General features: G+C 36.6%; 1 protein-coding gene across 4 annotated transcripts in view; it reads right to left on the bottom strand.

Moving 5' to 3' along the window:
* Positions 1-14,616, bottom strand: part of MAP3K7CL (MAP3K7 C-terminal like) — a 34,146-nt gene that overhangs the window by 14,228 nt on the left and 5,302 nt on the right. For 3 of the 4 annotated variants that reach the window (XR_005953970.1, XM_041422402.1, XM_041422400.1), the window contains one exon: positions 9,012-9,070. Coding sequence is in view for 3 of the 4 variants with exons in the window: in XM_041422402.1 (XP_041278336.1) it covers positions 9,012-9,070 (59 nt within the window). In the remaining variant the exon portion in view is untranslated. Of the gene's footprint in view, positions 1-8,046; positions 8,106-9,011; positions 9,071-14,616 lie in introns of all 4 variants that reach the window. The other variant, XM_041422401.1, reaches the window with a different exon arrangement.

Genomic DNA, 14,616 nt, shown 5'->3' with positions numbered 1-14,616 from the left:
GAACTCTCCTTGTCAGCTTTGCAAAATATCCCTGAAGATTTTTCAAAGGAGGATTTCTCCCTTACCTCCCTCTTTTTCAGCTAGAGTGATATGTAAATGCTAAAGCTGATGCATTGATCAGACCTATCACATACATCTTTACACTGCCAGGAACTGACATCATTGCAACAAGATCATCTTTTTTTCAATGCATACTGAATGTAATAAAGCTGTCCTAGGACTCCTTAAGTAAATTTCATCAAAGGTCTTGAAAATACATTTTGGTTAAATGTAGGTGCTTTTTGCTCCTTAAAAAAGAATGCATCTTAATTCAGACTTCAGGTTTGACTGTGACATTTTGGTTATAACACTTTCAGGAAGTATTTTTAAGTTATTAGCCATGAATCTATTGACTGTAAATGAACTCCAAATAGCAAGCTTGAGCCACCTGTTTGAAGTAAAAGGAAACACTTAAAATAGTTAATTTACTGTCCATTTAAATAACATCCAATTGCTTTTCACAATATTAGTAGATTGTTTTGCATTTCTTGCTGTCCTACCTTGACTCTTCTGGGTAGTATAATGTTTCCTTAACGACATTATTAGGAAAAGAAAAGCACAAGTAGTCAGACTTTTCCTATTTATGATCTTGTAATATTTTGTTTAATCTAAACTGAAAATTCAAATTTTACTAAACATGTTAAGAAACAAAGATTAAAAGCATTTTTGTTGAGGCGACAGGGTAAGCTGGCTTCAGACATAACCCAAAGCACAGCTATAAGTAATGTATGGAGCTTGCAAGTACTTGTAGTTGGTATGTGATTCCTCACTGAAATTTTGACACTCATATTCCATATTCTAAATTTAAAACTGCTGCAGCAGAATTGTTTCACAGCACATTGTTTCATTCTCCCTGATCTTGGAGATTTTGGGAACCCAGGGAAAGGGCAGCCCAATACTTGATGAATCTAATCCCTAGAAAAGGGCTTTTAATTGCATTTCAGTGTGGATGAGCAAGAGCACCATTGATATAGCCACCCAAATAATAAGCATAAATTTAGCAAGACTGAATATAGAAGTCTCAGTGCTCTAATCCAAGAATGCATGGATGAGCCAAAGCAGCATCTCTGCTATCTACCAGAGATCAGCTACCAACAACTGTGTCACAATAAAACAATTTTGAACAGTATCAAGGGGAAAGTCCCCAAACAGTGATACTTCAAAAGAAAAACACAACAAAACAAAGCAGAAAAGACCTTGGATTTGCTTTCAATTTAGTTTCCACTAATCTAGCTGGTTTAAACCAGTTTAAAAATTAAAACAGTGCTCAGTTTCTATATTCCAGCTTCCCACTCAAAAGATATATATAGAGAGCTAAAAATTATCTAGTCATGCTGAAACTTAGTATCTAAGGCTCACTTAGAACCAGTTGCTGACTTTTAAAACCCTTCCTATTATTGTTTCCTCTTCAGTGACATTTTATCTTACACTTTTATTTTACCACTTAAATTAACTTAAAACAAATTAAACAATCAGTTTTCTAATTTCTATTCATAAAATTCTTTTCAATTTGTCTGATGGTAGTAAGCACTATATCAAGACTCTTTTAAATTATTGGTGTATATTTCTTTAAAACATAAATGTTACAATGTTTTCAAATGACTAGATAGAATATAATTGGATCATATCATAGAGTGGTTTAGATTGGAAAGGACCTTCAAGAGCATCAAGTTCCAGCCCCTCTGCTATGGGTAGGGACACCTTCCACCAGGCCAGGTTGCTCCAAGCCCTGTCCAACCTGGCCTTGAACATTTCCAGGGATGGGGCAGCCAGAACTGGAGAATTTGGTGTACTCCTCTGTAATTTGGAAACTTCTAAGACAGGCTCCAGAGATATTATCTACAGCATCCATGAGTAGATTCTGGTCAGTAGCATATGAAACTGCATATTTAGCAAACACTTTCTACTGCAATAACATGGTAAAAGGAGAGATACAAATCTCCATTCCACGTGGAAGAACTTTTTTAATGGTCTGTGGCCAGGCAATGGGATGTACTGCAGATACTGCAGTACAGAATGCCCAATGGCATTCCAGGAAGTCTGTATAACATCTTTATGTTAAGGGATTGCTAGTTTACCAAGGTGACTAATTTCAGAAGGCCTTAATAAAGTTCAATTTACAGTATGCTTTTTTTTCCACTCAGAAGTAAACAGCCATACTTTACTTTCCTCTTAGAACAGCCTGATCTTGCTGTACCTTGCCTGTCCATAAATTAATATAAATAAAAGCATACCTGCTAGACAAGCAAAAAACATCCCTGCCACAGTAGGTTACATTTAATGGCAACAGTTTCTACTTTTAATCCTGTTTATTTCAGGCTTCAGTGTCATCCACCCTCATTTTCCTGTGCTGGCAAAATATGCACGTGCAGCATCTCTGATCTTGTTCACAAAGCTAGTACAAAAGCTACAGCTGTAAGTCATACTGGTGGTCTGTCCTATTAAGCCTGATTTTCAACAAGATCTGATTTTTCCATGTATTTTGTTGAGTAACTCACTGTAACATTGAGAAATGTTCTACAGAATTCAGCAAGTAGACACTAAGAGTTCTTTTATAGACCATCCTGTAACTGCACATATATATGTAGATCTTTACAAGACATATGTACTGTTTATTCAGACTTTTGTTCAGAATCCAGACATGAAAGATGTTGGAAGACGACGTGCAAAAGCAGTTCATGAAGAAACAGAAAATCACAGAACTTTTGGGTTGGAAGGGACTTTCTTTCCTTGCAGGAGAGGTGCTCCATGCCTTTAATCATCTGGGTAACCTCCTATCTGCCTGCTTTTTAAGGCAGGCTGAAGAAAGTCTTCTAAGTATAATCTTTGGTGGGGTGACACAGAATGAAAATTTTCAGGTTTGGGCTTTTTTTTTTTTTTTTTTTTGCTTCACTTATATGACAATTTCTTTTGCCTTGCCATATGAAAATCAGCATTCCATATCCACAAAAGCTGTATAGTTGAGAGTGCCAATCAACTGTCAAAAGGTTTAAAAACAGTTGATTTTTAAATTCACCATCATTGCACTTATGTGTTTAACTGTGCAAAAATTAAAACTTTCTCCTGAAAAAGTTGAAGTTTCAAGAAAAAATTGTATCTGGCAGTTTTCCCAGCTCACGTGAACTTGTTTAGAAGTCTTCAGCACTGATCTAATTAAAGAGTGGTATCTTGCTTTTTGTAAATTTGGTAACTTTCAGCTGAACTCTTCTGGAAAAGTGGAAAATCCAATGCTAATATTTTGAATGTGGTCTATGTTCATTATATGGCCTTGTGCACTCTTCTATGATAGAAAAACCCACATTGTGCCAAGAAAAAATAGCACATTACAGCTACTTTTTGTTGTGCAAATGGAACTTTTCCACCAGTTTCAGGTACCCATCTTAGGATACATCTAGTCCTGTCTAGTTTTACTATGAAAGTCAATAGTTCTCTTCCAAACAATTCAGGTCAACTGGATGAGAGCAATTGTGAGTTTTGCTCTCCTTCCTGTGAGATTTTCCATTCTTTTCTAACCTTAGTATGATGCTCTGACTTGGTGAACACGCATACATGTTAACATACATGCATAAAATGGCCTTACATAATTTAAGACCAAAGTTATCACAGCAGCATTACAGGAGACTTATCAAGTTCATTGGCAATCAGATCTAATTATAGAGCAACACAGTCCTCTAGGAATTCTCTTGGAAACCAATACATAGTAAAAAACTTACAGCATCCTCTTTAAAAACAGAGTATGCTTTTAAACTTTCTAAAATTAATTTATGTATCTAACAAAAATCCCGGCATTCAGTAGAAGCAATTAAAGTTCCACAGTAAACAAGGTTTCTGCTAAATACTTATATCACACACTGCTCCTTTCATAACATTTGCATTACTTTTATATGAGCATTTTCTACTAAAGTGAGAAAACTATCCTTTGACTTGAGGTTGGATGTTATAAATGGTTGGAGCTTTTTCTTTGTTGCAGCAATTTTATAGTCATCTAATGACACAGATTTGTAACACAAAATATGACATAAATGTCTCTCAAGCTCACAATTTCATGAGACAAGATCACAGAACCATTGAATTGTTTTGTGTTGGAAAGGACTTTAAAGATCACCTCCTTCCAACCCTCTGCCAGGGACACTTTCCACTAGACTAGGTTGCTCAGAGCCCCATCTAACCTGGTTTTCAAAGATGAAGAACTATAGAACACCCTGTGTATGCATATGTGACTTGTGTTCTTCCCTCTTCAGGATCAAGCTCTCATCTGGAATAAAGGTTTTCATGGGGAACAGAGAGATGAACTGAGCAAGGCACAGGAAGTATTGGAACGGGACAGGCAACACACAGGGCATAGCAGTGCAGGTATGAACACTAGATACCCTCCTCTCCATTCAGTGACCTGATCAACAAGGCCTTGGATGCTGATGTATGTTTCTAAATACAGCAGATCACCCATAGTAAAATTTCTGTCAGAGGGGTCACTGGGCAGCTAATCAAGGAAGTGCCTTCCAAAGACCCATCCAGACAAAGCAAAGGTTAAAGTTTCCCAGTGACAGAGTGACAGGTGTAACCAGCCCACCCTTGCTGCACTGCCCACCACATGGTGCACACACGGAAGCGGGGAAAACCACCAAAGCTCAAATAAACAGGTACTGCTTGTCAGTGGGAAAAGAATAATTTCCAATACTGCAAACAAAAGGAATTGAAAACAAGAAGATTATTAATATGAGTTTTGTTTCACTGATAACTTAGCAGGAGTTATTTTAGTTGTGTGTGTGTGGTTTTGTTGTTTTTTTTTAATAATAAAGCTGCAAATATAGCTTAAACTGATCTGTTCTCATATGAAGGTCTTTCATGTCTGATTGACCACAGACCACATTTAAATTTTGATTTAAAATATTGGAGTTATTTTTTTACAAATTGCTTCTCGGAATGTGTAGAAAACTGTAACATTCAAAAAAGTAATTTGAAAATAAAACATGTTAGTCTGAAGCGAGCTAGTACATCAGAACACACAGACTGATCATTTTTATTCTTAAGAAAGAAGCTGCAGCTAGAACTGTCCTTTAGTAAGAGTCCTTATAGAGAATTAGCTTTTTTGCTAAGTCTCCTAGAAATACCTTCTCTCCAGGCAATTCCACATCCACCTCTGTAGAGCTGGGTGCTTGGACAGCAGGGTTTGTTGCCCTGCCAAGGGAAGGCTGCACTGAACTTTGCCCTGTCATTTGATACTGCTGCCCAGGGAATAGGTATGGAAGAATTGTGGGAGGAAAAGTGGGACCACTAGGTAATTCTGCTCAAATAGCCAAGTTGTCTGCCAAGGCCTAACATAGGAGGACGAGAGCTTGAAGCCCAAAACAGAGGTGCAAATTGCTTGGTACTCAGGCTGTGGTCTGCTGCCTGCATGCATAGAATTCTAAGGCTCTGGTTTTCCAAGTGGCTTGCTGAACTTACATAGCTTTCAAGCTGCTTTCAAAATCCAGCTTAAAGATCAGCTAATTTAGGCTTTTTTTTTTGTTTGTGTGTTTTTAAAACAGGTTTCAAAATTTTCCTTTGTATGCTTGAAATCTGTAAAGTTATTACCTTTTTTTTTTAAGGTGCCTATTACTATATAGCCACATAACCTGCATTTACAGTTTGCTTCTTTAAATAAAATTCAAATATTTTTGACTGTATTTATGGCACACTGATTAAAATCTTGTGGCTCTCAGATATGATATTTTTATTATGAACATATGCACCAGCATTCTTACAAATTCAAGCATTTCAGGCTGCTATTGCCACAGTTGATTAAAAGGTTCATTTACACGACCCTTCATGTGTGTGCTCTGTATTAATGCACTTCAGGACAGAAAAAAACATGGATGGAATGATAAGGGACACCACCATTCACTACTTCTGCAGGTCCTGGTGAAGCCCATTTTACCTGTTTCTGTAATGCAGGAGCTACCTGTTTCAAAGTTGGCATGAATTGCAAGCACATGCCATAGAGTTCTGACAAACCTGCAGCAGTTTGGATTGCAGTGATTGAAAAAAACACAATTAATAAGAAATGTAATAAGGTAAATGATAATTTTGTAACAGCTATTACTTGTTTGAAATTTTAAAGCAGACTAAAAATACTGTAATGACATTAAATAGTTATCACATGAAACTGTGATCCAGATTGACAAAAGCAAGGAAATTCAAGTTTTTATTGCTAAATTTGAATGCAATGTTATCTCTGCATCAGCTCAGAGCCCTGTATTGACTTCACTGCCTTGGATGAACATAAAGGCATTGAAATATAAACATGCACATAAACTTGAAAACAAAATTATTAAGTGCTACCACAAATTTTATACTTTTAAGTGGTTGAGTCAGACAGGTAGCTCTCATAAGTTATCCTTTCAGCTATCCTGATATTACCAAGGGAGATTATGTAGGATAATAAAAAGAAAATTACATTAACCAAAGCCTTTGATTGTTTATTTGAATTTGTTATCATATTGAATTATTCATATTCATGATTATGAGAGTAAAGGAAGGTTTTCTTGAAACAAGTGTCAAGTACTTAACAGGCCAGTTGGGTACACTTAGTGGGATTGTGCTAGAATGTACTTCAAAACTTTTACTGAAGGGCTATTATATATCCGGAACACTTGAATGCTTCCAGAGGAGCATTTTCAGCCTATCATGAAATTCCATATTTAGAGTATATTATAGGTTCCGGAAATGTAAAAGTCATAAAATTCTTAATAAAAAAATCATCACTTGTCCTGCAAAGTAATTATACGTAATGCTAGTAATATTGTTTTTGTGTATCAATAGCAGCAATAATAATCATACTTCAGTCTTTTAGAGCAATCCTTACCTACTGGTCTTAATGCTCTTTAACAAAAAATGTAAAAAATTATTAACTTGATTTCAGAGATGAACAGAGGGATGAAGCAACTCCAGGATTAAGCAATGTGTCAGTGAGAGAGTTGCAAACAAAATGCAGGTTCTTTACTTTCAATTTAGTGCTCCAGCCATGCAACACAATTGCTTTTCTCAAACTGAATTTTTCTAAAGAAAAAAAAACAACCCAATCCTCTTTGTTGCACTGGAAGGTTAGTGGAATAAAGAGGTTAGCATACTACCCGGTTCCTTTTGTCCCAAACCTTAAGGTGTTATTAATTCCTACTTATGCCTAAAGAACCTGCCCATATCCTCAGGATGAGAGGGATAGAGCAAGAAGAGTCTCTGTCATCCTCCATTCCTTTCTCAGTCATCCGTTTGATGAGAGCAGTGGGACAGAAGCCTCACCCTTGAAGTCTGCAGCCATCCCGTGTTGTCTCACAAGATGATGGGTACAGGAAAGATGACATTATTGGTCAATGAGTGGTCTACTAATGCCCTTCTCAATTTACAGTCAGGAAACAACTGCCTTCATAGTGAAATATCAGAGGAAGTCTAAATGCTCCCGGGAAAACAGATAATCTGAAGTAGTCCTCAAAAGCCAGCAAACACTCCAGAACCACCACAGAGGAAAGGGAAATAATCCCTGGATACAGAACTGGCTTTGTGCCTAGAGAGCCATGGAGCTGCCATCAATTACTGGGGGCCCATCATTCTATGCTGACAAATCAGACTGGTCACCAAAGGATTCTCTTGGAATGTGTCTGAGAAAACTGATGGTATCAGTCATAGCACAGCCTGTAGGCATTGGAATGTATAATGTCCCTCTCATTCCTTCTCCCATCAGGTGAACAAGAACTCTCTTCATTGCAGTGCAGCAGGACTACAGGAATTAGATGGAAAATCTTAAAAGCAGGCAAGATTGTTAAAATAGTAATTTCCCTGTGGTTGGACGAAAAATTTTCTGAAGATCTTGAAAAAAACAGTGTTTTCTTCTAGAGATATATATGGTCTTATTAAATATTACTAGGCTAGAAAAGCACCACTAAAAACTTCCACCATAATGTAACAACCAGAGGCTTTTTATAACAACAAATACAGTGAATGTGAAGTAGAACTGTCATAAGAGAAGTTTACCTGCAGCTGCTGATCTAGTTCTGGAAATGCCAAAGAGAAGCTTTCAGGGGAAGCGTCATCTAAAAGGTAAACACAATGTTAAAAGTTATTGTCTACCAAAGAGGGCATTTCAAGTAATCTGTTTAATGAAGTTCTAAATTGCATATATGGACAGTAATATTTGGATCCTGAAAACGCCTCCACATCTTATCTTTTACTCTTGAGATGCCTCAGTAGAATCCTTGAAAATACTAGTGGATTGGTAATAAGAAAAGTTTATGTTGGAAATAGAGAAAGTCTATTTTGCATTGCAGTGATTAAGAAACAAAGCAGTTGGTCCAGTAGAACATATGATAATTTAATAAAACAAATAAATCGAAACTGTTTTTCTTCCTGAATTCTCTCCACTACACTGCTAAGTAAAGGACTGTCTTAAAGGACTTTACCTGTCAATTACAATCCTTATGGGCTAGAGTTAGTTCAATCATGACAACAAACCAAGCTGTGTTTTTATTTATTTGTTAGGGATTTTTTTTTTTGTTTATTTTTAGAACAGGCTTCCAGCAAAGGTGGGACAGATTGCGCCAGTTATGTCAGGGTTGTGATGTGGACACCTGCCCACTAGTAACTGGACTGAGATCAGAAACATGAATCGCACTTGGTAGCGCCAGTGCAATATTTCTTTCTCAGTGACTTTCACACTCTCAGTTTTGCATTGGACTATGATGACTGTTTATTCGTCTTACTACAGGTTATGGGAGGTGAGGAGAGTGTACTATTAGCTTATGTGGTTGGACGAAAAATTTTCTGAAGATCTTGAAAAAAACAGTGTTTTCTTCTAGAGATATTATGGTCTTATTAAATATTACTAGGCTAGAAAAGCACCACTAAAAACTAAAAACTTCCACCATAATGTAACAACCAGAGGCTTTTTATAACAACAAATACAGTGAATGTGAAGTAGAACTGTCATAAGAGAAGTTTACCTGCAGCTGCTGATCTAGTTCTGGAAATGCCAAAGAGAAGCTTTCAGGGGAAGCGTCATCTAAAAGGTAAACACAATGTTAAAAGTTATTGTCTACCAAAGAGGGCATTTCAAGTAATCTGTTTAATGAAGTTCTATATTGCATATATAGACAGTAATATTTGGATCCTGAAAACACCTCCACATCTTATCTTTTACTCTTGAGATGCCTCAGTAGAATCCTTGAAAATACTAGTGGATTGGTAATAAGAAAAGTTTACGTTCTGGAAATAAAGTCTATTTTGCATTGCAGTGATTAAGAAACAAAGCAGTTGGTCCAGTAGAACATATGATAATTTAATAAAACAAATAAATCGAAACTGTTTTTCTTCCTGAATTCTCTCCACTACACTGCTAAGTAAAGGACTGTCTTAAAGGACTTTACCTGTCAATTACAATCCTTATGGGCTAGAGTTAGTTCAATCATGACAACAAACCAAGCTGTGTTTTTATTTATTTGTTAGGGATTTTTTTTTTGTTTATTTTTAGAACAGGCTTCCAGCAAAGGTGGGACAGATTGCGCCAGTTATGTCAGGGTTGTGATGTGGACACCTGCCCACTAGTAACTGGACTGAGATCAGAAACATGAATCGCACTTGGTAGCGCCAGTGCAATATTTCTTTCTCAGTGACTTTCACACTCTCAGTTTTGCATTGGACTATGATGACTGTTTATTCGTCTTACTACAGGTTATGGGAGGTGAGGAGAGTGTACTATTAGCTTACAGTCAGTTATTTGTAATGTGTCAAAATTAAATAAGGATGGCTCTTCCAGGAGAAAATCGCTAACACGGTTCAGATCCTGCAACCTGCTGTGTACTTGTAGACTTGAACACAGCAACAAAACCCCAACAAGATCAAGAAGACCTCATGTCAAAGAAGGATTTTAAAAGAACACAACTGGGATCTAAATTATTTCTCAGATATTTGATATCTCTTTCTCCTGGCCTCTGTGGTTATAAAGCAAAGGAGGTTGGGGGGAAAAGTAAAATAAGTCACCTTAGCCTGTGAAAAATAAGCATACTGGCTAACATATGGCCACAACCTAACTCAATAATACAGCTAGAGCTGGACAGCCTCTGGGAAGAGATGCACAGAGAAGAAAAAAAGTATAGCGATACAAAAGCAAAAACTCTTGAATTTCCTCAGGAAATGAAGTGAAGTTCCTGTATTTTCATAGAGCAGTTGTCTTGCTACATTATCAAAAAGTCATACCCATGTCATGTGAGTGTCCCCCTTCTTTCTTCATACCATATGTCAAGTATGCCCATTCTGGAAAATACTTAAATTGCTTTAATTGCACAGAATTTTATCATGCTAATATGCAAGTGTTTATCTTTAATTTGTATTGCTTTCTTGTACAAGATATAAATAGACTAATATTCTAAAAGAAGAAAGATGAATCATATGGCAAGGCTAAAAGGAAGGACAGAATAAGACTCAGTCTGACTAGGGCTACAGCTGCTCTACAGGTATTTGGCTGAATAGCTGTTAAATATTCTGACAGAGATATTGGACCAGAGTCATGGATGGCAGTTAAACTGCTATTTGTTTTGGCAATTCCAGTAGTACAATCTTTGGTACAGTAGCTTTATTGAGGGATCTTGAACATCTTTAAAATTCAGAAAAACATAGCAAAAGCAACACTCCAAATGATTAAAAAGAATTTGAAGAAACATCAGAGAGTAATTACATTTTCACAGCATCAGCTATTAATAAGAAAATAAAATCAATGCAGTGTCAGAATATTGGAAAATAAATTGGATCATACTCTGAAAGGAACCAGTTAAAAATTTTGGAAGTACTTTATAAAGGATGAAATAGAGAGAGAAATTAATGTAGAGGAAATCCTTTCAATAAACAGATGTTCCCTGCTTATTTTTTGAACTCAAGTGACTGAGTCAATGGTACTAAAAATAGAATGCACTGGTATCCTAACCATCATGACATACCATAGTACATTTTATAATGGGCTTGCCCTAGCATCTATTGAACAGCTGCTAGGGTTTTTTTTTAGTTATACTAGTTTAAGACTTGTTTAGATCATCATCTGATGTGCAGAACATCATTGAGAAATGCTACAGATTTCAGTCTGTAATGTTGAAATTTTGAAATTTGTAGTGTTTCAGTTTTGTAGTTTTTTTCAGTAGTTTTTCAGTTCTGAAATTATCCTGAGTTCCTAATTCTCTTCAGCTCTTCTGATAATTTCAGCTGAAGTATTTAGTTTACAAAAATTAACAGAAATCCTCATAGCTAACTACAGTCTTGTTTTTCACAAGAAGAACAACAAACGGCTTTCCCCACAGCTTTCAGTAAAATAAATTATTGCCCCAGATCAGTATTTCACTGTTGTCAAAGTAACAACCACAACAATAACAATAAAAATCACTTGGTAATAATGAAAACTTAAATTTCACACAAGGGGAAAGCAAATGAAAGCAGTCATTCACCTCCTAAAACTTTTTTGAGGATGTTTTCAGGATGTCAAGAGGAAAGATAGAAACTCTTGCATTTTTTTCTGAAGAATTGCTATTGCCCTTGCCAGCAGAATACCAGTCAAAATCACATTGAGTTCTAGTCTTAAAAATCTACTGACTCTGAAAATCAGATACAAAAACGTCTGAAATGCCAATGAAATTGTTCTGAAGATCAAAACATTCTCAAAACTATCTCCTGATCTGTGTTTGTTATTTTCCACTCTACTTCTCCTTAACTAGAAAACAAAACTCTGAAATACCTATTTTCCCCCCTTTTCTTAATTAACTATCAATTTTTAATGAATATATAGATTATTATAAGGAATCACTTATATAATCAAAGACCTCTTTTGAGTTAGAATTAGTGCCTTTTCTGTACCACAAATTCCTGAAAATATCTAGGCTGATTCTTCACCAGTTACAAACAGCATCTTATCCCTATAGTCACTATAAAGAAACCATAAGGAAAATTATTTATAATTTAAGCTGAATGTTGAAAACTTATTTTGTTTAAAATAAAGACGTATTTAAAAAGCAGAGACAGCAACTCACTGCACCTGAAAATGAATCAAGATTTTGGTCAAAAGAAAACAAGAAAGAAGGAAAAACGTACATGTGCATATTATGGCCATACCAGCAAAGTCAACAGCACTATCCTGTGATGTGAAAGAATGAGATCAGGGATTTCATTACAGGCACCTAAGTTCATGTATCTGTAACATGATTTCTAAATTAGTAGCACTTCCTGATTTCCCATCGATCCCAAATCTAATTTTAAAGTTCTATATTTAAAAGTGCCATAAAGACACATACCCTGATGAAAACCCATGTGTTTTTAACCAAAGACTCAGTTGGTGTGCATGAAATAGTGTGATTTTCATGTTTGTTTCACCAGGTTCATATACGTGCTTGGCTTGCTGCTGAAAACTGTCATTTGTAACAAAGCGTATCTGAACTCTTTGAACACTGATTGTCCTTGTACAAAAAGCTCACTATTAGCCCTGAGGCAGCTGATATATGCCAAAGTTGCACATCTGAGAATGAAGCTTGATTTCTGGAAAGCTTCACTTATTTAATCATGTTCTGGCCTCCTGGAGATTCCAATATCCCAGACCTCCATCATGTAGTCCAATGAGAGAAATCCTTCACGTGTTACTGTCTGACTGACACAGTGTCTGGCACAATGAAGTGTAAAACCCAAATCTTTTCCTATATGGCTGTTCCATTTAACTGAACTGTGAGCTAAAGGCAGTAAATCCTTTAAGAACAACATCTGATTCACTTCCAGTATAATATTGAAAATTGGTTTCTCTGTGATCTTCACTAAGATAGACAGAAATAGAATATAAAAAATTTAAATGTGTTGAAAGCACATTAAGGTTGCTAAATCAAGCACTTGAAACTTAGGAAATGCCAATCACAGCTCTGCTTCCTTGAGTAACTGAGTTATGATCCAGTACTTAATTATACAGTCAGGTCCTATTTTTTTTTCTCCTACATGTGTGGGCCAATGTATTCAGATCGCTTCCTTCTAAATTAAAGAATTAAATTGGTAACATAAGTAGGCTGCTATCCTGTAAGTGGATCAGCACTTGCACAGGAAAAGTGCTCAAACTGAACTGCAAGCACCACAACTTGCACCAACAACAGTGGCAAAGTGCCTGTCAGGGTCCAGTCTTGGCCCTGGGAGGGCTGTGAGATCCAGCAGCTCTGGGCCTGGATACTGACAGACAAGCATAGACTCATCAGATTCATCCTGGAAGGCTCTGTGGCTAAGTGACTGCAACTTGGCACTGCTTTGTGGAGCTCCAGGGTTTCTATTCACAGCCCTGCCTGACACGACCTTACACAACCTCGCAGTTACCTCACTCGTAAAATAGTGGGGAACGGCCACTGCCCCACCCAGGAATAGGATGTGAGGGCTTGCTCAATAATAAGAGTTGTGGATCTCCCAAAAATAGAAGCAGTCCATAATGGAAGAGGTAAGAGCAAAATCTTTCTACTTCATATACCTTCACTCAAACCTAAGCATCCTCAGATGAATGTCCCTTTGAGGCTATCTCACCTGATCTGCCATCTTAATTCCCCAAGAACCGAGCCCTGTAGGTTGGGTGTAGATTTAGGAAATTAGCTCTATAAATTTTAGCCATATATTTTAGCAATCCTCACTGGCTGTCAGTCAATGTGCTGGAAAACCTCTGGAGCCGTCACAAGCAATATGAGGGTGGGGTAGCAATTTGAAGGTTGCCTTTGAAGAAGCAACCACTGCAAAACAGTCTAGCATGATAAACGAGAAAAGCAAAAAACTCCTTGTAGTTACTAGGATAATGAGCATAAAGAAGAGTAAAATAAGTAATTTTGCTATGCTTGCAAAAATATGACACTGTTCCACTGTCAGGTTCATTAGAAGATGTATGTTTTGCCTTTGTTGTCAGTGATTTTTCTGTAAAGTGCTGTCAGAGGTATACTAATTTCAAATTAAAGAACTCACTAACAATTTCAGACCAATTATCACCACATATCATAAGCAGAACTTTTCAGCTAGATTCAAGCTTTTATTTGAGGAGACAAGGTGAAGAGAGATGAACCTATAAACCTTCCCTTTGAACTATTACCCAAAACAAATCCAGCTGTCTAAATTCCATGAAGTTCATGTATTTTTAAGATTGATAAAAATTAGGACATACTGAATTTCACCGGTAGCATTAAATTGATTCTGACAAACCACAATGAATTTTCAACTTTGGAACACTTATTTGAATCTTGGAACACTACATTCAGTTCAAGCTGCATTAGTTTCCAAGTGGTGTAAGGTAGGCTGAAATAGTATGTTTCCAATTCATTACTTTAAAATGGTACCTTAAGTCAAACTGCTGTGATACAGAGCACAGACACACCCTGGGAAATGTGTGTTAGTGAACTTGAGTGAAAGGGCCAAACATAGACATTTATATATACAGGAATAGGAGATACACAATAAAACTGTCTTCTTATATAGCATCCTCTGATGGGCTGCTCCTGAGACTTTTAAGGAACTGATTACTATCACATTAAAAATACCTCACAAAGCTGGCCAGAATTTCAGTCATCA

Source organism: Onychostruthus taczanowskii, unplaced genomic scaffold (genome assembly GCF_017590055.1).
Source record: "Onychostruthus taczanowskii isolate IOZ18803 unplaced genomic scaffold, ASM1759005v1 scaffold73, whole genome shotgun sequence".
Taxonomy (NCBI): Eukaryota; Metazoa; Chordata; class Aves; order Passeriformes; family Passeridae; genus Onychostruthus; species Onychostruthus taczanowskii.
This window is presented reverse-complemented; position numbering and strand designations above follow the sequence as displayed.